The sequence below is a fragment of the Cricetulus griseus genome, chromosome 3 (assembly GCF_003668045.3).
Source record: "Cricetulus griseus strain 17A/GY chromosome 3, alternate assembly CriGri-PICRH-1.0, whole genome shotgun sequence".
In the NCBI taxonomy this organism is placed as follows: domain Eukaryota; kingdom Metazoa; phylum Chordata; class Mammalia; order Rodentia; family Cricetidae; genus Cricetulus; species Cricetulus griseus.
The window spans coordinates 213,986,212-214,013,998 of record NC_048596.1 but is presented as its reverse complement, the minus strand read 5'-3'; the positions used below and the strand labels follow the sequence as shown (position 1 = coordinate 214,013,998).

Below are 27,787 nucleotides of genomic sequence, written 5' to 3'. Positions count from 1 at the left end.
TGTTAGACAGTGGGCCCTGCTGATGCTGGGCAGGCAGTGGGAGGCATGAGACTGAAATTGAAAATGGCTAACAAGACAGGAACCTTTTACACATGAAGTATGTGAAGTTCAGCATGGTTCTTACGCGCTTTCCCTTGTCAGGCCTCTCAGTGACACTGGTACGAAGACGGAAAGAGACATCAGCAGTAACTGCAGCAGGAGGAGTCACTGGTTCAGGAGTAGCAGTAGTGTCACTTGGAGAAGGAGTGGAAATAATAGCAGCACCAAAGTATTTCTTGTTTATCTTCCTTTTTAGCCTAGGTGACACACTGAGAGAAGCAGAAGGTAGCCTTAGAAAACGTGGAATATCAGTTCCTGGTGTCGAACTCTTGGGCGGATGACTTGAAGGCCGTGGGTAGAAAGTTGACTCTCTTCCCTTGGCTGTTCTCTGCTCAAAAAACAGTCAAGAATAATTATTCTTATTTTTATCCCTTAGATTTGTACCCCACCGCCTGCCCTCCCCTGAGCAGGAGTCCCAGAGGGAGCAGTTTCATTCTCCATGGATGTGCATCTGCCCTTGTTCCTAGTTCCACAGTCCACCCTTGCCTGCCTTGATTAGCAGCTAAGTTGAACGTGCCTCTAACCCATTGTTCTAGGATAAAAACATAGAAACAGACATTCTTTGGCAACACCTGTAAAGATGCAGTCCTTATGAAGCTGGTGAGGTGGCAGTCTGAGGTTTGTGTCAAGGTGGGAAAAGGGAAAGGAAGCAGAAATGGAGGAAGGGAGAAGAAGGAATTTGTGCCCTTGGGTTTTCAGCAGCCTCTCTGAGGGATGGCTGGCTTGCGGGTTCCACTGTTCAGTTTCGTCCTCCCCTTCCTACTTTCCTCATTTTCTATTCTTAAAGACTTCTTTTAATTGTGTGTGTGTGTGTGTGTGTGTGTGTGTGTGTGTGTGTGTGTGTGTGTGAATGCTGATATCCTCAGAGTTTGGAAGAAGATACTGCATCCTCTGACGCTAGAGTTTAAGGTGGTTGTGTGCTAGGAACCAGGCTCTTCCACAAGAGCATTGACTACTCTTGATATCAAGCACCTTCTTTTTAAAAAATTACTTTTTAATTTAGAATTTTCTATTCATTTTACATACCAGCCACAGTTCCCTCTCCCTACCCTCCTCCTGTCCCTCCCCCATCTCCCTCTCCCCTATCATCTGCTCACAAAGGGCAAGGTGTCCCATAGGGAGCCAACAAAGCCTGGCACATCAAGTTGAGGCAGGACCAAGCCCCTCCCACTTCATCAAGTCTGAACAAGGCATTGCACCTTAAGGAATGGGCTCCAAAAGCCAGCTCATGAACCAGGGATAGATTACTGGTTCCACTGCCAGGAGCCCCACAAACAGACCAAACCACACAACTGTCATCCACATGTAGAGGGTCCTAGTTCAGTCCCATGCAGGTTCCTCAGCTGTTAGTTCAGAGTCTGTCAGCTCCCATGACCTCGGGTCAGCTGTCTCTGTGGGTGTCCCCATCATGTGTCGTGAGTCATAATCCTGACCTCCCTTGTTCATACAATCCCTTCCCCCCCATCTGACTGGACTCCTAGAGTTTGGCCCAGCAAGCACTTTCTTTTAAACTAATATATGAGAAAGCAATGGCATGCATAGATTCTTGAATGAAGAGTCATAGCATAGCAGTAGAGATAGACAGATGATGATAGAGTCCATACAACCTTGGCAGTTATACTGGCATACTTTCTTCTTACTTCTATGTCTTCTTTCTGTTTATTGACCTGTAAAAACCAAGGGCCGTACCATCTGTTATCTTTTGCAAAGATTAAAAAGGAGACACCACTACAAAACATCTCAAACAGATTATATGCTGAATGTTAATTAGAAAACAAACTTGTACCTAAGAAAAAGGCCCTTAAAATAAAAACAAAAATACATATAAGTGTGACTATTGTTAGCATTTGTTTGCTGCTTTTATGTATAATAGATTATATAGATTCTTGTGTTGTTTGCTTATGAACTGATATTTTGATATGTTATTATATTATTATACTTATAATTAAAAACACACAAGATAGTTTAACAGCTAAATTTCAACAATATAAAAAAACAAAATTTTACTTTAAAAGTTAATACTGATTTCCAGGCATAAAAACAATTCTATGAAATATTCTACTAACGCATGCTTCAATAACACTAAGATTTGTTTAATATGAATTTATAAGTAATGCCAATGATTGTAATTATGTCCAAACTTATTTGATGGGAAATACATGTGACCATTCGTCACATCACATCTGAAACCTCCTTACTTTAAGCATTGATCAGAACTCACTAGAAATGTGTCTTATAATGTCTTGCTATCTGAGAGGATAGTCACTGATGCCTATGAAGGCCTCTATATCAAGTAGTATCAGTGGGTGTGAAGTTAAACCTAATATTATAGTTAAGCCCGATTGCAACAGTTTAAAAAATGTTTTCTCCATAATATTCAACAAAAAGATAAAATCATCAGCATTTAGAAAGCTTATGGTTATCTCCCCGACTCCGGGGTATATAAAAGCTTTTAAATATGCCAAAATAGAACAGAAATTTATAAACTGGGCTTTAAAACGTTCAGTCATCTGGGGTTTGGAGAGATGACTCAGTGGTTTGAGCACTGAGGACCTTCCAGAGGACCTGGGTTCAATTCCCAGCACCCACATAGCAGCTTACAACAGTAACTACAGTTGAAGGGACATGACACCCTTACACAGGCAAAACACTAATGCAGATTTAAAAAAAAAAAGTTTAGTCATCAAACACATTATTGGTTCCCAGTACCCATATTAGTGGCTCAACACTGCCTGCAACTGCAGCTCCAGAAAGCTCCAGCACCCTCTTCTGGCCTCCTTGGGCACCTGCACCCATGTGTACTCTCTCAAACTAAAAATACTAAAAAGTTTAAATAAATCTTTTTTTAAATGAACAGAAGAAGTACAGCTGGGTAGAAGATATCTATAACTGTATATTAGAAAAGATTGCCATTTAGGAAACAGTTTATAGGTTGTGTTGCAATTACATGCTTGGTTTTGTTTATCAACTATCAGATTGTGCATGGTTATTCAGGTTGCAAACATTTCCTCACCAATGATTAATTCAGTACTTTAAAATGGACAGCTGTGGGCTGGAGAGATGGCTCATCGGTTAAGAGCACTCCAGAGGACCTGGGTTCAATTCCCAGCACCCACATGGCAGCTCACAACTGTCTGTAACTCCAAGATCTGACATCCTCACACAGACATACATGCAGGCAAAACACCAATGTACATAAAAATAAGAATAAATAAATTTAAAGAAAAACAAGCAAAAATATGGGAAACTTAAAATGGACAGTTATTTTGAAATAATTGGAGACCCATATGCAACTGCAATAAATAAATGTAAGATATTCTGATATGTTTTACCTAATTTCCTCAATGGAAACATTTTGCGAAGTATAGCTAGTATAATATATCCCTACCAGAAATTTTAAATGAACACAGTGGAGTTAGGCATCATTGTCCCTTGTCTGATCTGAAGATATGGCAAAGCCAAATGCTTTTTATAGCTGCACCAACCTACCTAATTGAGCTTCTCCCCCTCATCTTTAACACTGGCAAATACTATTATAGTTTGTACCCAAGTTCTAAATTGTATCTTTCAAAATATTATAAAAATGGAATAGTGCAAAGGATGTGTGCATGTTACCCTAGTGGCCCTGCCTTTCCATCTAGCAGGATTCTCTTGAGGTTAGTCCAATTTTATTTCTATTCTTTGTGAAATTGTACTGTGTGATACAGAGAACTCATAGTTCAATCATTCAACTGTTAAGAATGTATGGGATGCTTCCAACTCTTAACTACTATGAGTAAAGTTAATGAATATTTTTGTGCATGAATACAAGTGTTCATTTTGCTCTATGGAAAAATCCATGGGTTTGATTGCTGGATGGTATAATTACATTTAGTTTTTAAGAAATAGCCAAACTTTCCCCTTATGTTATCTAGTTTTCCTTCATTCTTGCCAATTTATCTACAGTTATTGCTATTTTCCTTTCTTTTTTAAAAACAAACAATTTAATAGGATTATAGTTGTATCTTCCTGTGCCTTTAGTGTGGCATTCCCTCCTGATTAATAAAGTTGGGCATCTTTTCCTTCAAGGGAATATCTGCTTATGTCTTTTGGCTATTTTCTAATTGGATTACTACTATGTTTTGAGAAGTCTTTATGTATTCTAGATAGTACACCTTGGGAAGATATATGGTTTGAGAATACTTTCTCTTTCAAATGTATAAGAGCCCAGATATCTCAGTAGGTAGAACATCAGTTTGTCTTCTCATGTGCTTCACATGTGCTTTCATGGAGCAAAAGCTTCTAATTGCACTGACCTGGACTTGAAGATTTGTGCTCCTGGAAAGTTGTATTTTGAAGTAATACCAATACCAATGTGGTATTAGGGTAGAGACTTTGAGAGGATATTAATATATTATATAATGAAGAGGATTTATTAGAATGGCTTACAGGCTGTGATCCAGTTAGTCTAACAATGGCTATCTATCAATGGAAGATTCAAGAATACAGTAATTGCTCAGTCTACCAGATTGGATGCCTTAGCTGGTCTTCAGAATATGCCAGAATCCTGAAGAAGTAGGCTCTAATGCCAACGAAAAAATGTACTTGCCAGTGAGAGCTAGAGCAAGCAGGCAAAGACAGCAAGCTTCCTTCTTCCATGTCCTTTATATAGACTGCCAGCAGAAGATGTGTCCCAAATAAAGGTGGATCTTCCCACCTCCAGATTAAAAATGGATCTTCCAACCTCCAATGATTTAATTAAGAAAAAAATCCCTCAGGTGTACCCAGACACTTGTGTTTTAGTTAATTCCATATGTAGTTAAATTGACAACCAAGAATAGCCATCACAATTGTTTTGTAAAAGTTGAACTATCTTACACACTACAAATAAAACTTATTTAACCGCAACTCATAATTCTTTTTATATGCAACAAATTTCCATTTACTAGTATTTGTTACTGTCTCTATTTAGATTTGCTATCATGGGTTAACTAGTCTCATAAATTCATTGGGAAGTGATATTTTCTTTCCCAGGATGCATTGTGAGAAACTACAAATGTTTCATAGAAATTTCTGGAGTTTTCTCCTCACAGGAATTGCTTCAGGTTTTGTGGGTGGCGGCTTGTTTTGTTATTGATGTTGGTTTTCTTTTATTTTGTTTTTTGAAGCAATGTTTCACTGTGTAACTCTGGCTGGATAGCTAGTCTGGAACATTCTGTGTAGACCAGAATGGACTCAAGTTCATAGAAAACTGCCTGCCATGACCTCCCAAATTGCCTCAGTTCTTAACATTGAGAAATCTATGAAAATTGAATTGTTTGTTGTTGTTTTCTTGATTGTGTTTCAAAAAGAAACTTAGTTCTTTAAGAATTTATTACAATGTATTTTGATCATATTCACCCTCCTCCCCTTTTCTGTCCACCCAACTTTTTGCCTCCCTTTTTTCTCCACCTATCAAGTCCAATTTGTGCTGCCCATATTTTCTTGGGCTTTCCACTGGAGCATGGTTGACTTACCAGGGGCTACATTCTTAAAGGTAATGGACTCTTCCTCTTCTAGTAGCTCACCTCCTCACCTCTGCGTAGGACTTCATGTCTACCTGCCCTTTCCATGCTGAGAGTTGGTTTGATTCAGGTTGCACTGGGCGTCTGTATGCTCTCACAATCACTATGAGTGCACATGTACAGTGGCCTGGTTGTTGACTAGTCTGGAGGACACTGTTTCCTTTTCATCCACTGCCTCTGTCTCTTATACTGTCTGACCCCTCTTTTGCAATGCCTCCTGAGCCTTGGGAGGATGGGATGTGATACAGGTGTCCTGTTATCTTGAAGGCTGAACTTCCTATATTACATCTCATTTCATCATCACTTTGGAGTTTCACCCATCTCTTTATACATGTGTTAGTCTTGGTGGAGATTTATCAATTGCATTGATTTCTTTCAAAGACTCATCTCTTTGTCGATTGACTTCTGTTATTTTTCTATTTTCAGTTTTAACGATCTCTGCTATGATCTTTATTATTTCCTTTTTGTTGATTTGAGTCTATTTTGCTCTTTTTTGAATTTCTTGGGGTAGGCAGATAATTGCATTCTAACTTCTTTGTTCTCTTAGTGCTATATTCCCTTCAGCACTGCTTTATCTATATATTACATATTTGGAATGTCTTACTTTTCATTCCTTTTTCAAACATTTACATCAATTCATGAATTGTTTGGAAATGTGTTGTTTAATGGCCAAGTGTTTGGAGATTGTCTTCTTTTCTTTTGGTTGCTAGATTAGACTCATTATGACTATAGACCATGTTATTTTGAACACATTCAGGTTTATGTTATGATTCTTAATGCCATAGGCTCTTGAGAAAATATGTATTCTGTTGTAGTTACACAGTCTCTTCTATAGAACAATTAAACCTCTGATAGCTTGTATATTGCATGACTTGGCTCAGCTATATTCATGGTTATTTCTTCTATTAGTTCAACCATATGCTGAGAGTCCCAGCCATATTTAGATTTATCTATTTGTTCGCTCAGCACTTCAGTTCCATCGACACCTGCTCCTTATGGGTGATGCTGTCTTATACCTCATATGCATCTTGGATCGTGTGTCCTTTTGACAGATTGATACATTTTTAATCACTTTCCTTTATAGTAATTCATTTTTCTCTTAGTCTACTTTGTCTGATAAGGTCAAATTTGTTTTGTTTTAAAATTGTTTACAGACTATTTTTTCCATTTTCTTTTATTAAACTTTCAACTTACTAGTGTAATTGGAGTTAGTGAATTTCTTGTATACAATAAGGTATTGGATTGTAATTTCTTAGCCTATTCTCTGTTTTTTTTTTGTTTGATGCCCTTGGCTATCTACATTTATGGGAATTATTGATATACCAGGACTCATTCTGTCATTTTATTGTTTTTTCCCTTTTTTTGTTTTCATCCTGTTCCTTTTCTCTTACTCACCATGGGAAACCCTGTCTCAAAAAACAAACAAAACAAAACTGATATGGGAGCACAAATGACTCTAGATAGTAAAAAATTAATTCTGAGGAAAAGATTACTGCTGAGACATCTTCATATCTGATTTCAAGTTACACTACTAAGCTATAGTACCAAAAACAGCATGGTACTGGCATAAAGCAGACATATAAACCAACAGAGGAGAACAGAGAACAGATAATGTAAATTCATAAAACTACAGCTCCACAATTTTTGACAACAATGCTAAAGAACACATTGAAGAAAACATAGCATCTTCAACAGATGGTGCTGAGGAAACTGGATACCCACATGAAGAACAGCAAAGTGATCCACAAGACACAGGAAACAACATCAAAATCCAATTTAATAACAGAAAAGTTATACTGTTTAATAGACAATAACAGGAAGAGTTGAAAAGAGGTCACTCAAGTATGAAACATAGCACGAGGTATTTCATTTTACCAATAGTGAATGAAACAGGTTAGAGTCATAAACTTTAATACTATACATACCAGACTGACTGGTTAAAAATAAAAATTTTTAAAAATCCAAAAATACTAATGGTTCACAAAATTGGGAGGCTGTGGAACTTCCCTATGATGATGTCAGTAATATAGTTCAGTAGAGTTATTTTTGAAAATTATTTAGCAAATAAAGATTTAACATTAAATTACAATGGGTAGACTTATACAAATGGCATGGTACCAGGACGCATGCACAGAAAGGCTCAGGGTAGGAAGGGCCATCAAGTTGAAACCTTCAGAATGTCTCTTCACTATAGGAAAAATGATATCCATTGTTGTGGGAATATTTCTGGAATAAGCATTCCAATGACACAAATGACAGTAAAAGAGGAGATGTCACTAGTGGACCGAAGCCACAGCATCTCCTGAAAGGCCTGGGTCTCAGGCCCAGTTTGCATTCTCATTTCATACTCTAAAACCACAAGGTGAAATAAATGTATAACGAGATATCTTTATTCAAGTAACACCAGCCAAGCACAAGCCAGAGCATGCCCAGAGGCAGCAAGCTAGGGAGGCCAGAGAGAGGAGTCTCCACGTGTCGGCAGCCCCTTAAGAATTGCCCCCGCGTTATCCTTGACCTCCTCTGACCACGCCCTCATGGGCATGGCCAGGCACACCTGTAGGGGCTTCTAGGCCACGAGGCTACTTTTAGTCTAAAAGAGGATTAAAACTTAATAGTGTAAAACTTCCAAAATTAACAATCATAAAGGTGAAATACAAGAAGATACAATAATCTGCTATTGCACATCCTAACTATGTCTATTCCAGCTAGCCCTAAAGTCATGTGGAAAGGGTGTCTAACTTGAACACCTCCTTCCAATCCCAACTCTAAACAATAAGAAAGTTATTCCTAATTAGGCTTACACTGCCTTAATAGACAATAATGGGGAACAGGGGCGTAGCATTATGGATTTGCATTTATTGATACAACTTTAAAGTCAATTTTGTGATATGTATATCTCTGCTCTTGTTTAGGTATTATGTTTATACATATCTTTTACCTATAATAGTCAGAACTTATAATTAGATTAGTTAGGTTTTCTAGATATACAGAGATGTATTTGAGATGGATAAGTATTCTTCAAACTTTTCAAAGACCTACAGAAATATGACATTTAAATGGTTTAGGGTTTTTCTTGAAAGTGAGACACAACTGCTCCTGGTACATCAATTACATCAGAAAGGAGGATGGGCATCAAAGAAACTCGTTGTGGAGTTTGCTTTCAACATGGCAAGATTAGCCATTTGGGCAAGAAACTGCTCTTTCCTGGACTGTTTGTTGCTGTATAAACTGGACATGTAGGACCCACAAGAAAGGGACTGTTGAACTTTCAAAACAAGACTGTACTAAAGGAGAAGTGTGCCAGATACACTGTGGCCTATGGGCTGAAGATGGATGCCCCAACGTTACAGAGGAACTTCGGATGACTGTCCAGGTAGCGAGATGTCTCAGTTTATATATTATCCTTCTGTGGTCTTTGATAGAGTTAAAGACAGATAGTTATGGCTATAGCTTTCTTCAGTTATTATAAAAGATAAGTCACCCTTCTTTTTATTTAGACAGAAAAGAGGAGATGATGGGGAATGTACTGTGTATGTTTATCTTATTGATTGTTATATAAAGTTCAATGAAACAGGGCCAATGAAACAGCAAGTTAGACAGGACTAGGAGTCAAAGAGGATTCTGGGAAATGTAGTAGAGAAGTGGTGATCCAGGCACGAAGTGACATAGCAAGGAGACTCATATTAAAGCAAGGAGAAACAGGAAATGTCCCTTTCCCCTTTTGCCTCCTCCAGCGGTGGGATGTGAGTCACCGGCAAGAGAGGGCGCCAGTGAAAGGCATCCTCTATAAGATAAGTCTTATAAAATATATAGATTTATGGTAATTAAGACTGAGCTAACAGATAAGAAATCCTAGTCATTGGCCAAGCAGCATTTAAACCTTATACAAGTTTCTGTGTATTAATTTGGGCCCTAACTCGAGTGGGCGGCTGGCATAAAGTGCACACGTGGCAGTGGGGCTCGGGTGGCTTTTGGTGGAAAGATTTATTGTAGCAGAGATGGGCAAGTGAGATTTTACGGAAAAGCTTATGTGGCAGTCAGCAGGTTGTTAAGGGCAACAACCCATTGTTTCAGGTATTCCTCAATGCCATTCTGTTCCAGGTAGCAAATGAAGTCATGCTTAGCAAATAGGCAGCACAGTCAGTACTTAAGTCTCTAAACAAATCAATGAGTCAGTGTCTAATAATCGGTCCTTTCTCCTTTATCTACTTCACTATCATTTGCAGGGTGATGTAACAACACAGATGAGCCTCACTCATAATACAAGGCAATGGTTACAAAATGCAAAAGAAAAAAGGGCATGAAGCTTTCTAATGATTGGATAAGAGCTATTAATGTAACAACTGAATGTGATCAGATCAGAGGGGGAAAACTGTATGATTATCTAAATAGATGTGTGTAAAGTATTTGAGAAGAATAACATCCAGTCTGCTTCATCTTATATGCACCCATTCTGAGGGCTAAAGAAGCCTGTTCAGGCAGGAGTAAATCCTACAACAAATATCATACTTGATAGGAAAGCAAAGACCTCTTTAAAATTAGAACCAGGCAGAATTTACCTACTATGGTTCATTATTCTTAGTTACTTGAAGGCTTTGACCTGAGTAATAGAGCAAAGAAATCCCAGCATAAGGATCAGCATTCATGTTCCACTAGGAAGGTGCTGCCTGGCCAGGGATGGCTCTCAGAAGAGCTGTCAGTGTGGCCGGATGCCTGGCAGAGCTGCTTATTTGGTACTGGTCTTCCCAGAATTCTGGCATCAGTGAGGTTTCTCTCAGATTATTGGAAACATCAGTTTCCTATCTGGTTGGGGAAACATTGCCATATCACACACAATAGGACTGGATCGACTTGAAGCATGCATTAGAGGGAATTTGGACTTCTGGAACCCAGTTACAGAAGCAAGTAGACCTCAGGCGTCTGTTAGTGCTGGTCCCCAGAATGGCACTAGACCACAAATGGTACTCCCTGTCTGTCTTGCCCCTAGGCAGCTCTGAGAAAGCAGAGAGAGATGAAGCATATGGATAATGGACCAAGAAAGGAGCTCAGCCAAGCTTCTCTTCCGATGGGGAACTCGCTCATTTGTGCACTTCAAAACAAATAAAAAACATTCTCTTAGGAACTGTGGGAAGATGCAGAACTCTTTCCTGTGCCACCTCCAAGATCCTTTTAGGGATACAATTTCTCCTTGTTACTGCAGGAACATGAAACTTCCCCCCCCCCCAAAGACTTGCATATCAAAGGTTAAATCTGAAGAAAGTGGATCCAATCATGGAGAAACTATTGGGTCATTTGTACTCTGCCCTAATCAGTAGATTTGTATACTAGGGGAGTAATAAGTGGCCAGCATTATTAAGAAGTAGTTGAAACTTCAAGGTGATACTTTAGCTACAGAAAATATGAAGCATGCCTCTAGGGACTATGTTGGCCTCTTGTTGATACCTTAAGCTCCACCATTTCTGCCTCCAGATGTTCTACCTCATCACAGGCTTAGGAATAATGTCCTAGCTCACCACAGGTTTAGGATACCTCATCACAGGTTTAGGAACAATGAACCTTGAGGGCCACAGTCTGGAACCTTGGAAACCATGCACCCAAGTGACTCTTTCCTCCTTTGAGTCCTCAAACATTTGTCTCGTAACAATTCTAACATAATACATATGATTGCCTACCTATGCTTGTATTGTTGTTGCTTTTTAAATACACATTTACTTTTTACATGAGACTCTTAGTAGGCCAGAAAATATTTTGGGAAAAACAGAAGACCTTTAGTGAGAAATTAGATGTTTATAAAATAAGGGCCAGTTCCCACTTTCTTCCACTCCTTTTCAACATACTCCTAAACTCTGGTTTATGGACAAACACAACATAGCACGAAACAACGGTGGCAAAGATTCCAAAAGTCACTTCCCTCTAATGCAGTATCAATTACTGGGGGAGATGGGAGGGAAGAAAGTCCACCATAGCAACCTTAGTTGGGAGGATAGACTTAAGCTCATGCCCCTACTGAAAACTGGAACTTCCCAAACTAGTTCTAAGCATACTAAAAACTCTAGTGTTGTTCTGTTTTTTTGTTTTTGTTTTGTTTTTTGTTTGTTTGTTTTGTTTTTGAGGCAGGCTCTTGCTGCTTGGCAACAAGCTTGGGGCTCAACAAACTTCTAAACAAGAAAATAAAACAGGATTGGTTCCCCTGTGGGGGATACAATAGCACCCGTTGAACACTTACAGTTTTTAAAAAAGAAAAGGGCATGGGGTCTACTCCCAGTACAGGCACAAAATTCATTGCTGGACGGCTGTGGTTCCTCTCAATTGCTACTGACAAACTAACAATGTCACATTTACTTCCCACCCCATAAAAACAGCTCCCTTTAATCACTATGTGTATGTTTAGCTCTTTTGGAGGCAGAGGCTGGACTTCACTAGAAGAGCAGAGGAAGACAGGCTGTGAGAATACCAGAAATTCACCAAGTGTTCTCAAAGGAGGGAGGTTTTTTATATGTAGGTATTTAAAAGTAAAGGACCAAATAATACATTTGCTAACACGTGGTGTTTGTGAATAATGGGTCTTAATTTTTCCTCCCTCGCCTGCATTCTCAAGTTGGCTTAATAGAAGGCTTCATTGTAATCCAGGACCATTGTTTTGCATTAATTTCTATGACAAGGAACCTAAAACACAGGGTGCCTGGGAGTAACAAAACAGAATTGGGGAGACAGTTACAACTTGGCACAAGTGTGACAAGCTGTGAAAAAGCAAATGTTTCACTATCTGAAGTGGTGTGGCTTTCCTGGAGCAACCTAGTCTCCTGCAGACAGAGTCATATTCTTTCCAAGCGCATTGGGGACCCAAGTCAAGCTGGGTTTTATGTTTTATTATAATAAACACAGTTTACTGTAACAAAGACATACTAGTGGCGATCAGCTGAAAGCCAGTACAGCACCAGGAGCTGGTGCTGAGGGCCTGGGGGTGGGGAGTCAACTGATAAAAGGCCAGCCGTCTGGAAAGTTCTCTTTAAGACCATGAAAAGGCAGTGTTGTCTTAGGAGACTACCACAGAATGCCAAACTATTGAGCTGGGCTCCTTTCTTGTTGTCACTAACTGCAATTTGTAACTAAAAATAGCAAATCCTTCAAAATCCTGTGCTCTCATATTTCATTTTGCTTTCAGATTTCCAGAATAAAATGTGAATACTTTGTACACTCTTTTAAGTTGTCATACTGTTTCTTACCCAGAGTTTACTTCCAGCTTATCATACCAGCATTCAAATTTTTCCTCCAAATGCCTACTTAAAAGTTTCTGCAATTATATATATAGTTAGGATTTTGATAAGGAGAAACAGACTGCTCACAGCAAAGTTACACATGAAGCACCAAACACATTCAGGTGAAACTAAAGTCTCCAATTCAAATTCCTTAGGGGGAATATAAATCATCTTACCATATCTTGAATGGCTATTTTTTCGCAATCCAGCTCATATCTCAATCTCTCTCTACTATCCGTTAACTGTAACAGAGAAAAATAATGGCATTTTAATTAAAGATAACACAACACCTAAAATGTTTTCCTCAGTAGAATGTGGTTAAAAACGCATTTTATGTGATCAAAGGAAAAAAATAATTTCCTACAGATTATATATTATTATATAGCCAAGATAATATACAAAAACAATGCCAATGTACTTATAACTTTCCTTGCCACTGTCAAATGTGACATCATGTAATCCAGTGAGTGAGTGTATCTCCCAAAACAGCTTTGCTTAACTTTCTGTATGGCACATTCTCTTGCTGCAGGTTTTTGTGTTATATTTATTTACATATCAAACTATATTCATATTGACTGAAAATACTCCTTAAAACCACACATCTTACCTCTGTCCTTATGCATTCAGCTTTTTTTTTTTTTTGTAGTTGAAACACTCTGTTTATATCGGTTAAAATTCAAGCCCTAATTTAGACTTTTGTTCAACTCAATAAATTAGTTGTATTTACTAATCTGATAAACATCTCTAGAGTCACTGTTCAAGACTCTATATTGTCTACTATTTATCCAAGTCATCTACTGACTTGTCACCCTGGCTCAGATCCTCTCTCCCCCTTCCTATTCATCAGAAACACAGGTCTGAGCCTAGCACAGTGTCCAGGTTTCTCAGGGACTCAGAAGACATCCAACCCCTTGGCATGAGTGACCTTTGCTACCCTTCCTTTCTTGTATGCCCTCAGCTAGTGAAACCACATATCTTGTCTTTTAAGATGTTGCTTCTGACTTCTGGACCTCCATTTTTTTCCCTGCCTGGCTCTGTCTAGCTTGTGGGAGGCAGCTCAATGCCTTGCCTTCAGCCAGCTTTGCTCTCCTACCACTAAAGCTGGGCACACCTGCAGCCTCCTCAGCTTTCGGGGCATCACATTTGTATGGTCCCCTCTGCCTCGTGGTCTGCCACCTACTAGAATGACATTTCAAGAAGGGACTATGAGGTGGCAGCAGATGGAGGACTTCTTTTGTTAGACCACTTGAATTAAAGCACAAATGCTACTGAATCCCATACTCTAGGGTGCTTATCCTGGACAGATGGCAAGAGTCGGCTAACCCAAACTCAGGTCCATTTTCAACTTGTTATTTATTTATTTATTTATTTATTTATTTATTTATTTATTTATTTATTTATTTTATTATATCTACTGATTAAAGAAAGAAACTTGTCCCTTAGCTGAAGCTTTTGAGTTTTTTTTTTTTTTCCCATTTGTTCTTATTCTGTCTGCCTCTCCCCCGTGCTCTAGTCTTCCTCTCTGTGTTCCACAACAGATACTTATTTTGTCACCTCCACAGGTCCCTATTACATGAGCCAGCCATGTCACATTTCTGAAAGTCCTGGAATACCCTTCACACCACTTATCACACACCCACACTTGACCGCCAGCTTCTGTGTCCTCTTGTTCTCTGGGAAGTAACAGCTCAGGCAGTCCTCCCAAGAGGACCATGGGAGAAAGAACATGGGAATGTCTGCGAAGCTTTTCTAGAACCCTCCAGATAGAGCAGAGCCAACTTCTCTCCATGTTATCACCCTGCTCTGTAGTTTTGGTCCATGACTTTGCAGCTGTGTGTGTGTGTGTGTGTGTGTGTGTGTGTGTGTGTGTGTGTGTGTGTGTGTGTGCATGTGTTTGCGTGTCCACACATTTGAAATTTTCTAGAAGTAGGTAGTATGTGACATTCAAAGTAACTTTATAAACACTATTGGATTAATTTGCTGAATGGTATTGGGAACAAACTTCAAAGATCCATTCTTTCTTATTCAACAGGGTCTGACCTGCTTCCAGTTGACAAACCACTTGCACACACACTATCTCTACTACATAAATAGTAAGCCTGGGAGAAGGAAAGGGAGGGGGCAAGAACTAGCCTATAGGGACAAGTTAGGAATAAAACAGGAACCTAGGGGTCTAGATTTTTTTCTTCTCAATAAGTGAAGAAGGAAAAGCAAAAGAAAACACAGGACTTTCAGAGGAGGAATGGACTGAAAGAGATCTGCTATTTTATAGCAGATTATACTGAAAGGTCGAATGACCCTTTCCTAGGGGTTGTATATCAGAGATCCTGCATATCAGATAATTACAGTAATGAAGTAGCAATGAAAATAATCTTATGGTTGAGGTCACCGCAACATAAGGAGCTGTATCAAAGGGTCACAGCATTAGGAAGGTTGAGAAGCACTGCTGTAGTTGTCTAAAACAGAGCTGGCAAACAGAAATACATAATGAATCATATACGTAAGTCCAATTTAAAAAGTCAAACTATGTTTTTATCTATCTCTACATATATACTCCAAATACTAATAAATATTAAAATTATGAGGGAAATATCTTATATTTTATATCAAATTTTTAAAAACATGTGTGCATACATATCTATATCTATATCTATATCTATATCTATATCTATATCTATATATCTTTTTCAAATACAAGCCAAATTTGAGAGCTAAATTCTTATCTATGTAGACTTCAGAAAACTTACAAATAAAAGGGCAAATTTTTTATCTAAGTTATTGAAAATATGAAGGTTTTTTCCAGTCATTGAAAGAAGCATTTTTTTTTCCATTTAAATTTAACATTGTTCAAAATGAATCTCCTCTGTTGCTTGGCCATGTGGTCACATGTCCAGTGGTCACATGTGGCCCGGAGGCAGGCAGCCCTGGCCTTGTTGCAAATGTTCAGTGGTCCTATGTGGCTAGAGGGAAGCCCTGGGCGTCCCAAATCTAGAACCTGTGGTAGCCTGTGACTAAGGGATTTCAGCTGACACAGGCATGGTTTGCACCTTTGAGGAAATACAAGGCACGTTTTTGGCTTTAGCCACATATTGTAGTCCACATAGACTAGGAAGCCTCTGTAACTCCTTCTTACCCGAGGTAGTAAGGATGAGTGGCCTGGGGAGCTTGTTATAAAGTGCATGTTTCCCTTGTAGGCAAAGTAAAACCAGAATCTGGACATTTCCACTTTTACACTAACAAAACCAACCCTGAGACTCCTGGACTGTCCACAAATGCCATCACTACTCTGTAACAGTGGGGTTTACAGTAATGCTGGAAGAGACCAGGTGAAGCCTGAGAAAATGAAATCATTTCATGGAAACCTGCCTAGCAGAGGAAATCATGACCCAGCTCTGATCTATTATTACAGTTCTTGAAACCAGTTTTATCTAAACTCCAAGAATATCCTGCACTGCAAAGTCAGACCTGATTGGAATCTGACCCTAAATTAGTTGGGTCCATGTGGCCACCACGCTTTTGAAATGTGGCTTGTGCACACACACATATATCCTCTTTTATTATTTTTTTAAATATTTATTTTATATGTATGGTTGTGTTGCTTGCATGTATGTCTGTGTGGCAAATTCATATCCTGTACTTAGAGGCCATCAGATCTCCCATAGCTTGAGTTATAGATGGGTGGGCGGGCACTAGGAACAGAACCTAGGTCTCTGGAAGAACAGCCAGTGCCCTAAACCACTGAGCCTTCTCTCCAACCCCAAGAACCATGCTTTTAATTTTGCCTAGTTTAACCTAAAAAACTGACAGTTGGTTGAGTTACTGGAAAATACATTCATTTATTAGAATAATTTGGGGATGTGGGTCTGCCTTTTCCATTGTAAATTTTATGAAACCTAAATGCATCTTCACTCTATGCATCCCTACAGGAGTTTATTTCAGGGTTCCAGGCATGGTCCTCAACACAGTTGAGATAGTGCGCTGTTTGCACTGGGGATCGAAATACAGGGAAGACTGTACAGGGGAGGAGTGCTGCTCAGAAGATTTTAAGCAGGGTGGCTCACCAGCGGGGGCTGGGAGAGGAGCTACTGCAGTTGGTGGTTCTATGTGTCAACTGCACAGGGGATTCTTGATTTTCATGATACTGAAACCTTTCTTTCTATAAATAAAGACTGACCTAGCAGAGTAAGCCAATCCATTCTCACTCAGAATAAAAGAGCATCAACCAATATCCGGCCTGAAAACAAGATGTGGCAGTGTAGTCTTATTCTTAGTAATAGATGCTTACAAGCAAAGGTTGGAAACTTCCAAAGTCATGATGTAACTTGTAGGTTCCTTACAACCAACAAGATGGATGTTCATATATCTACAAATAAGAGATGGTCAATATTCCAATGGGTCTTTCAGTCAGAATTCTTATTACTAGCCATGCTATTCCAAATAATAAGGAAATAAATATATTGTTAAAATGACATAATGGGGAAATGTATAAGCCAACTTTCTGTCCATTTGAAGATACCCTGGACATGATGTCATTTCACCAATGGTGCTGATATTTCAATTTAAAAAAAGTCATTTATCAATGTAAAAGATGCACATACCTTTTGAATAGTTCTCTGATCCTGGTCTGACATCTCTTTCAGACACATAATTTCATCCTCTGTAAACAAAAGCAGAGAGAGGCTGACCATGAAATTACACACGTATGCCCCTGTATTCAAACTGCCTGCTTTGGGGCAGGCTGTAGAGGCACCGGCAGGCATGGTGTTCACAAGTCCTAGCAGGATTGTGACCTTCACAAATGCCCTTGACATTCACAGTCTTCTTCCTGCTGTTAGGTTAGCTGATCAGATAGGGAGTAAGTTCAAGATCTAAGTGTGACTGAGGGCTACATGCTTTTCATCAATACTAGCAGTGGGCTTTTTTTTTTTTTTTTTTTGCTGTTAAGCACTTTAGCAGGTGGCACTTTATGATTTGCTAAGAAAGACCACAACCTGAGAAAGCATTGTCCTACCACATCCGAAGAGAAATGGAGTCACAGGGCATGGCATCATCCTGCACTAAAGGGACACTATACTATGAATCATTTCACCAAGGCTCACACCCATGTTCTTAATCTTTGCTCTGCTTTCATACTGCAGGCTACCAGAGCACCATACAAAAAGAACCAAAACAGGACACATACCCAACAGCAACAGGCACTTGAAAACAGTGTACTTCTGGTGATTAAAAATGTAATTTTTATCAATGTTTATGGTCTGAACAAAAGGAGATCTAAACCACCAAAAGGACAATTTGCATTTAAAATTTCTATCAAAAACTGAGTGTCTTTTGTTCTGAAGGGTTAAGCCTGCTTCTCCACAAGTGCATCTTAACATGTTCCCTTATGTATGATATAGTTTAGACCATCAGCGTGTGAAAGAAAATGCTCACATGTGTCTGTTTATAATACCTCTAAGTAAAGTAGAACAAACTGATTGCCCTTTTTTTTTTTTTTTTGCCAAGGCGCACGTGCGCGGCATGTGTGTGTGTGTGTGTGTGTGTTTTAAACAGGCACTCTAAGTTCACATAGCATGCCTCAGAAGTGCAAATACAGATAAATTCTATATTCCAAGCAAGGAAAGCTATCTTAAAAAGAAAAAGATAGCTATCAAACTGATTTCTTTTAGGTGTAAGTAAACACATGTAAGAAGAAAAGCCAAACAGATTAATAAATTTTGCGTGTCCTCTTCACAAGGCAAGGGTTGGAAGTGTTACCTAATAGTGCATTTTCTTTCTGGTGTGCTTGTGCTTCTTCTTCTAGTGTTGAGATCATTTGCAGCAGCCTCTCATTCTCCATCTTGTATTCCGTAATATCCTTTTCTGAGACTGTCCTTGGAGAGCTAAGCTCCTTGGAAGAAGAGTCCTGTAAAGACAGGGAATTCCATATTTCTAAGCAGGGAACCATGGGTTTAAATATGCAACTCTAGGACAATGCGGATACAGAGGCACTATCATATAATTTTCTGAATTCAATTACACACTTATAATAAGAATAGAAAAAAGGAAGGGGACTAAATAGAACTGGCTGGAAGAAAGGCCGCAGTACATTCTGTACAAAGACCCCAGCACATGGGGACATTTTATTGACAGGAATAATGCATATCATACTGTTTGTGTGCCCTCATCATTCAGGTCAATTCATTATGGAGGCTGTGTCCAGGGAGGCAGCTGGGGCCCCTCCACCCACACTTCCCTCTGAGTATCTGCCTGTAACTAGGCAGGCTGGGGAGACCATGGATGGGCAGCGCCAGGGGGTGGCAAAGTGCAAGACTAAGGAGGGGGGCTTGTTGCCTTTGTGGCATTTCCCAGTGTCAGTGCTGCCAGTGTCGTGAGGAGCCCATCACATGTCAAAGGGGTGACGTGTGCAGGCTGGGAGCCGCATGGAGCCCATCAGGCACGCAGATATACACACAGTTGGTTTTCTGCTGGGTGGGGGAGCCACCCAGAGGCAATTCATATTCTGAACATTAACGTGGCTTTGCATGCCTGTCACAGGGGCTGCGCAGGCAGTTAACGCTATTGAAGACTGGGGTTTCAATCTCTATGCAAAGTGATTACCTTGTAAGAAGGTTTCAGGATAACTTACAACAAAGGACTTTAAAGTTATAGTTTTAGTAAAGCAAACTCATTTACATTTTTATTATGTGCGTCTTTTGTTTAAATCTTGCCATGTCCATTATGATGGAGGCTTTTTCCTATGCAATAGAAGTTTATTTGGGAAGGCTTCTCTCTCTTTTTTTTTCTTCTTCTTCCTCTTGTCTGTTTCAAAGCTATTGAAAACATCTGAATATACTCGCCTATGGTTGTCTATGTTTCATGGACACACTTAGGAAAATTAAGATGTCATGGACCAAGGAGACTGGTGCAGAATTTTATAATCCATCACGGATAATGCAATTTCAAAATAAGGGTCACATTATTATGCTAAAATGGGAAAACAATTCTACATGTCTGGCTTTGAAATTCCCATGGACTTGAAAATGCTTTTGAACTTCAAAAGTAATCTTAGCTGAACTATCGTAATTCCATGATTGCAAAGAAATAAGAATAAATAGACACTCAAAAACAAAGTGGCTTTTCCAGTATGCCGTTTTTCTTCTGGAACTGTACCCTGACTTAGCTGCAGAGGAACCAGAGAGGAAATTATTGGAATGTTTTCTCCCTGGGATAGTAATGTTTTAAAAGAAAAACAGTGTTAAAATGTTTCATAGTACATTAATAAAACCCTTTAAAATTAGTGACTTACCAATGGAATTATAATCATATATACTGTACTTAATAGCATTTGAATATGCTATTGAATTTTACACTAAGCTTGGGTATAAATCTTGAGCTTTGAACTCTTCATTCTATTTAAACCATCTCAGCATAATTCACTTCTTATTTTGTTTATTGTCATTGAGATAGGCTAGCACTACATAGCCTAGCCTGGCTATCCCAATGACACTATTTACTTACTGATTTCTGTGTATGAGTATTTTGCCTGCATGTATGTCTGTGCACCATGTGTACACGTAGTGCTGTTAGGGGTCAGAAAAGGCTGTTGGATCCACTTGAAATGGAGTGATAGATAGTTTTGGCTTGCTATGTGGTTGCTGGGACTTGAACCTGGGTCCTCTGGAAGAGCAGCTAGTGCTCTTAACCACCGAGCCATCCCTTCAGCCCTTGGTCTTGAACTCTTCACCTGCCTAAGTAAGCAACCATAGTGCTTGGATTCTAACGTGCAGAAATGGGAGAGCACTAACAGGTTTAATGAACAGGTAAGAAATGGCATGCTTTTCTCAATAAAATAAAGGGAGACTCAGCATTCTCCTGTTTCATGTCACCAAAGCTGAGATTACAAAATGTGTTTATGGTCTAAATATAAACAACACCGACTTGAATCTTTTTAAGACTGTATTTCCCACCTGACAGTTCATGGCCATCCATAGAGGATTACATGGGTGTCTGTTACCATTCATAACCTAAGAACTATTTGAACAAATCAGATGGTGATTAAAGTGGGAGCAGCTCTTAGCTAATATGTGTTCGAAGCCTCTGTGTGAGAAAGCAAGATTCAAGGAAAACCCATTAAAGTGAGCCACTTTTCCTTCATCCATCTGCAGTCCTAGTTGTCCAGAGGTTAGCCTTTAGCTCTGTTGCCACCATCTGTCAGATACAGGAACTGCAAGTAATTAACTATTCAGACACCCGGAGCAACGAGGATACTTCATTAGCGAAAGAAACAAAGCCTTCGTCCTGGCTGCTGCCTTGCTCTCTCAAACTCAAGTGGAGAGTTTTGTGGTGATGTTCCTTCTGCCATCTGCCCCACATTGCTAGCTCTGTCTTGCTTAAACCATGAATCTCCTTGAAAATAAACTGCATTCATAAAACAAGGTTAACGAAGGTGGGGATCATTAAAGGAAAGTTAGTTGGGTATTTAAAGGCACAGCATAATCCAAGATCCATCCTCAATCATCCTGGGATTTCAAATTCAAAAAGGCACTTTCCCCTCTCTTGATTTTCTACCATTTTATAAAAAAAAGAGGTCTTTAATCGGTGGGATAAATGCCGTTTCTCTTGTGAATACACATAAGGTCCTGATTGCAGGTCTCAGAACTCCAAGCTGAGTCTGGAAAGAAATGCTTCCCAAAGCAGAACCTTCCTTCTCTCAGTGGGCTCTTGACCAAGTGCCTAGGCATCAGTTGGGAACCTGCTGGAGATGCGGCATCTCAGGTTCCAGCCCAGACCGCCTATGTAGGTCTCTATCTGAGCAACCTGGGCAGGTGATGCATATGAACCTGAGTCTGAGAAGTTCCTGCCTGGGAGCTCTCTGTGTGCCTTCTCAGCAGCTCTCTTCTGTGGTATTGGCAGACTCTGTGGATGGCATTCGGACATCTCAATTTGTGGATGGCACATGGGGGGTAGAGGGTAGGAGGGTGGGGGTGAAGGAGCAGACAAGCATAATTCTGATGCATGCCCTTGCCTCGTGACAGCCACATAGAAGAGCAGGTGCCTCCCCAATGAGTGACAACCAGGAAAGTGGCACCCTAGGACAGCGCAGCCCTGCAGAGTAGCCATTCTTGAATGACAGCTCTGTGGCTGTGTTGTTAGCAACAAGCAGATCTGTTTATCAGTGGAGGGTGGGCAGATGATGGTCACACAGCTTGGCCATATTGGAATAAGAAGGAAAAATGAAAAGCCGGTCTAATACAAGGACTCCAGCTGAAATTAAAGTCAATATGTGGTGTGCATAAGCAGGCACGAGAGTGTGAACACACACCTGCATGGTACACACAGGTACACAAACACACTCTAATGGGGTAGCTTTCTTTACAGGTCTTAGGGAGAGTGCTCAACAGACAGCATGGCAAACCAGAACCCACACAAGTCTGCAACTAAGTCACACTGATTTCCCACAGAATAAAAACTGGAATGAAGTTGCTCTCAGAAAAATTGACACCAAGAATGTCATTGGAAGCCCAGGTTTCTGTAACCTGAACCCCCCACTCCTTCTTCTTTCCCCTGGCCATACATGTCATTTAGGCTACTTGTTTATTGAACTTGTCCTTTTCTAGCCAATCTCATCAGCATTCTCCCAGAACCAAGCCAGGAGAGATAGCATGACTAGTTATTAACATTAGTAAGTTATTAATGAAATCTGATTATCAGAAGAATCCATCAGCTCTTACATGGATTAAACAAAACTGGTTTATTTTGCATGTTTTCAAAAAATATTCCTCTTGAGATTTCCTCTAAATAATTATTCATTAGTAATGTATGTACATGTATGGTGAGGGTGGGGCATGAGTGCCACCTGGGGGGTGTGGAGGGCAGACAACAGCTTTGTGGAATGGGCTCTCTCACTTTTAAGTTCTAGGGATAGAGCTTAGGTCCTCAGACCCATGTTACACGTTTAACGGCTGGGCCATTTGCTGGCCCTCCCCTTGGCATCTTTACTGTTTCTCTCCTTTCTGTGCTCCAAATCCAGTTGCAGGTTGGCTTTGTGTGGCTTCTCGGGGGATTTTTGAACCACTAGAGGGAGCAGCTGCCTATGATGCAACTTCAAATAGAAAGCTACAGTTGAGAACTGAACAGAGGGAAGTCTGTTCCTAGAGAACTTAGTAAAATGTTTTCACAGGCTGACTGATAGACAAATTCAAAATAAAAATCTTTAATCTGAAACCCTTCTGGTTGTAGGTATTTTTCGACAAGGGAGACTCAATCTGGATTGATGGTCAGTGTGTGTGTGCCTCTCTCTCTCTCTCTCTCTCTCTCTCTCTCTCTCTCTCTCTCTGTGTGTGTGTGTATGTGTCTTCTAGCATCACCTATTCATCCTCAGTCCTGCAACTCCCACTCAGTCATCTTCTTGCTCTTAGAGGCTCAAGATAAAATCCTGTCCTGCTTTGGATTGCTGCTGGGCCCCAGACAGCTGGAAGTGCTGAGCCTATGGGAGATGAGAATGAACCTGCCTATCTTGCACATTCCTCCCTGACAGAACTTCATGCTCTCCTTTCTGCTGTCCACTCTTCCCATTTGTGTTCCCACTGGCCATGTGTCTAAGCAGGAAGGTTGTGATTGGCTCTTCTTGCTAGGGAGACCATCAATAGGGAAATCTGAGATTTTCCGTCTCAACATCTTGATTTCAACGTCATTCTGTCAGCCGTGATAGGGGCAACAACACAGTTCCACAATACTCTGGGTAGCATCCTGAAGACTTCCCTTATCCTCCAAGGCTTCCACTGTGTAAAGCCAGATCCTTGACCAGGCCATGGAGAAGATTTCCAGAATGTTCTAATTTACAGCAGAGTTGGAATGCATTCAGAGAAGAGAAAATGTAACCCGTATTTAAGTGTGAGATTTCTAACAGAAAAAAGTATTCAGGGAAAAAGTAAGAAACACCCCAGTGAGGGTCCAAGTGAGAGTCACACTTCTTTCACATGCAGTCGTACCAAATATGACTTTATCCTTATTCTTAAATGGTTGTCAAGAAACATGAATGAAATGGTTGTCAAGAAACATGAATGAGACCACAGGGCAGTCTTGAGATGTATTGAACAGGATTACAACTGATAACTTAAAACTCCAGAAGTTGGATATCTTCACTGAACACTAGCTAGTTTATGAGACTCCTAGAGTAGAGTAAGATCACAAAGTCAGATAGCCGAGGCTTGACACCTGGCTTATTAATATTTTAACATTCTTACTTGAAAATACAATCTCTTTTCTTAAAAAAAGTGTGTGTGTGTGTGTGTGTGTGTGTGTGTGTGTGTGTAAGCTAGAAGCATCAGATCTCCTGGTGCTGGAGTTACAACTGGTTGTGAATGGTCCAATATGGGTGCTAGGCACAGAACACACAGTCTCTGGAAGAGCAACCAGCACTCTTAACCCCTGAGCTATCCCTTCAGGCCCCAAAATTGTGTTAGAATTCTTGATTCTCAGCTAGCAAGAGGCTTTCTGTGGTGATATTCTGTTTTCACTTTAACAAGTAAAGCTTGCCAGGAGATCAGAGTGTGGAGCTAGCCACTAGTTAGCCATAGAGGCTAGGCAGTGATGGCACATGCCTTTAATCTCAGCACTCGAGAGGCAGAGACAGATGGACCTCCTTGAGTTCAAGGCTACCCTGGGCTATGAGAGATTGATCCAGTCTCAAAACGAAACAGAACCAGGCAGTGGTGGTTCACACCTTTAATCCCAGTACTTGGGAGGCACACTCCTTTAATCCCAGCACTAGGGAGGTGGAGACAGAGGTGATATGGCTGGGCAGAGAGAGGAATATAAGGCAGGAGGAAATAGGAGCTCATGGCCTTCAGTCTGAGGTTTTGTAGAGACAGGCGCCCATTCAGTCAGAGGATTCAGTAGAGGTAAGAACTAGTGGCTGGCTACTCTGCTTCTCTGATCTTTCAGCATTAACCCTTGTATCTGACTCTGGGTTTTTATTATTAAGACCAATTAGAATTCACACAACTTCCACCAGAGGCTCCTTGTCCTTCCCATGCCCCCGCCCCATTTCCCCATCTTTCTATCCTGCCTCAATTCTGTTCAGTCCTGGTTGGCTTGTTGGAAGCCTCTGACAAGGGAAGATTGGCTTTATCACTTTTCAGATATCTTAACTGCAAAGAAGACTGAAGCCTTAGAAATTACAATAAAAACTCATGAGGTTATTCTCTAGAATGGGGTTTTTCTTGGCACTGGCACGTGGGTTATTTCATTTCCATTATAAATGAAAATTTGAGGACAATTATAGTGATCCTCTTTGTGATTACTATGGATTTTCTAGAATGTGCCACAGGGGAGTAAAGTACTGGACTGGCTTACATTGTGGGGAGATTGACAAGATGCACCAAATCAACCTCTTTCATTACTCGTTTCTGAGTAGGTGTGTGTGCGAATGTGTTTACGTCTTTAAGGAAGTGTGTGGGTCTGTGTGCCTGTGCACATGTGTTGTGGAAGCTGAAGCCAGGAGGTGACAGCAGGAGTCTTCCTCATTTACTGTCTATTTCTGGGGACAGAATCTCTCCCTGAGCCTTGGGGTCACTGATTTGTCTAGACAGGATGGCCAGTAAGCCCTAAGGAGTCTCTTGTCTCAGATCCTGCCTATAATACCACGGTTGTAGGGACATGCTGCCAGGCCCAGCTTTTATGTGACTATTGGGGCCTGAACTCAAGTCCTCATGTTTTTTAACCCAGGGTTATTGCTATCTACAATCCTATTTACATGATTTAATACTAACTATAATTAATCTATTATAAAAGTGAATGAAACTTACAATCCTGCCAAATCCAATCTCTTCATATTGTTGTAGTTCATACTTTAAATCCTTAAGCAATTCTTCTTTCTCTTTCAGTTTTCTGACTAAAGCATCCATTTTCATATTGGCAGCATCCTGCAGGGCAGCTCTCTCTTCTTCCATTTCGAAGAATTTCTGGAAGGCAGAGAGAGGCATTACCAATATGACCAGAAATTGTTGTATCTTAATTTGATTTATTGTCTTGGAAACCATTTCATTTTTGCAATTTTCCTATGTTTCTTTGTAAATCACTCTAAGTTAAAATATACAATCAAGTAATCCAGTACCACAGTATCTGATAAAACACAAAACATGGTGTATTGTTCTAATTTTATCTGCCATACAAAGAGTGAAGAGAGGAAGATGATGAATTAGGTTTCCCACAGGCATCCCTCCCACAGCCACAGGAATTTGTTAGCCATTTGTTGAGACAATTGCCTACGCAGCTAGACGGCAACTCTGGTTGGCCCTAACAAGAACTGTTTTGAGAGGGTAGGTATGTACCGAGTGGCAGGTTCAACAGTAACAGTTCTGACAACAGAGTCATAAATAGACTCATTTCACTGAGGACTTGGCTATAAACTTTTGGTTTTGGTCCCACCACTGACACCAGCCACTAAAAAATTCAAGAGGAAGCTTGCCTGCCCATGTTTCTGCTAGGTAACAGATCCGCTGGCATGTGATAGTTGCAGATCCCAAAATCCATCTAATGACTGTTTCAGCTGTGATTTGAAAGCAGTGTCACCTTCCCAGGAACTGAGCAGGAATCACACTGTTCAGTTCATGTCCTTGAGTCATTGTTTTTAGACACATAGCAAATCTCGAAATTCCATGGAACAGCCCTAGCTGTCATTTAACAGCAGCAACCCACCAAGGGACCTTAGGGATGTGTGTTGTCTCCATGCCTTCAGAGTCTACTGTTTCATGTCCCATTGCATGAGTAGCCCTGAACACCTTTTCCATCTCACCCCAGCCCCAGTACAGAAGCAGCCCTGCCCATTCAGAGACCCATTGGGAGACATGCTCACACAGGCCTCCTAAAGGAAGCCTGCAGCCATTAGTTCAGTTTCCTATTCCAGGGAAGCCCTGTAACCCACCTTCAGCCAAGGGGTGCCTCTGAATCCCCAGCATCTAGCAGAACACAGGTTCATCTGTGTCCCTGGTACATGTCTGTAGTGGTCATACAAAAAACATTAAAAGTAACTATAGCTATAGTAAGTAGTTAATGAATAAATAATTTTAAAAGAAATAAAGTGTGACATTAATAGTATAAAATATTGGATGAATGAAAATATTAAAGTGTGCAGGGTTGTATATCATTTAATTAAGTTACTATTTATTTTAAATTACTCCTCTTTCCCTCCCTCCTTCCCTTAGCTTTTGTAAACTGAGTTTTCTATGTAACACCGGTTGGTCTAGAACTCAAGCTCTCCCTACCTCAGCCTCTTTAGTACTGGGATGCTGGCATGGCTCCCATGCCTGGAAACAGGCTCTCTTAACTATGAGGTATCTTATATGCACTTCATGTTAACCACAGATGAAAATTTCAAAAATCCTCTAGTCGGCACATGAAGATAAAGAGGAAACAAAAGAAAGCAATCAACTAAAAAGAAGGCAGCAAATCACAAGATGGTAAGAAAGGAAAGAGGGAGCAAAAGAGTCACAAACCAGGATAATCAACAGAATGGCCACAGAAAGTCCTTACCCATCAGCAGTTACTTTAGAGTGTAAATGAATCAAAGCATCTAACCAAGGGTAGAGCAGTGAATGAATGAAATAGAAACAAGATCCAAAAATGTACTGCCTATAAAAGACTCACATTAGCCTGAAGGACACACATGGGCTGAAAGCTTAAGACAACATCATGTTTTCCCTGCAATTGGTAACCCGAAGAGAATAAGGGCAACTATGCTAATATCAGACAAAACAAATTTGTCATTGCATAATAATAATAAATGAACCAATTTACATGAAAGATGTAACAGTCATAAACATATAAGCACTCAGCAATGAAAAAAATGAAATATATAAAATAGATATTAAGAAAGAAATAGCAATATGAAATCTGGGCAGTGGT

General features: G+C 40.1%; 1 protein-coding gene across 1 annotated transcript in view; it reads right to left on the bottom strand.

Annotated features, from left to right (window-relative positions):
- CUNH10orf67 (chromosome unknown C10orf67 homolog) overlaps positions 1-27,787 on the bottom strand; it is a 108,281-nt gene that overhangs the window by 47,251 nt on the left and 33,243 nt on the right. The window contains exons 5-10 of the mRNA XM_035441714.1: positions 25,690-25,845; positions 18,656-18,803; positions 17,500-17,558; positions 13,078-13,143; positions 1,707-1,766; positions 125-427 (exon numbers count right to left, since the gene is read on the bottom strand). Coding sequence (XP_035297605.1) covers positions 125-427; positions 1,707-1,766; positions 13,078-13,143; positions 17,500-17,558; positions 18,656-18,803; positions 25,690-25,845 — 792 coding nt within the window. The remainder of the gene's footprint in view (positions 1-124; positions 428-1,706; positions 1,767-13,077; positions 13,144-17,499; positions 17,559-18,655; positions 18,804-25,689; positions 25,846-27,787) is intronic.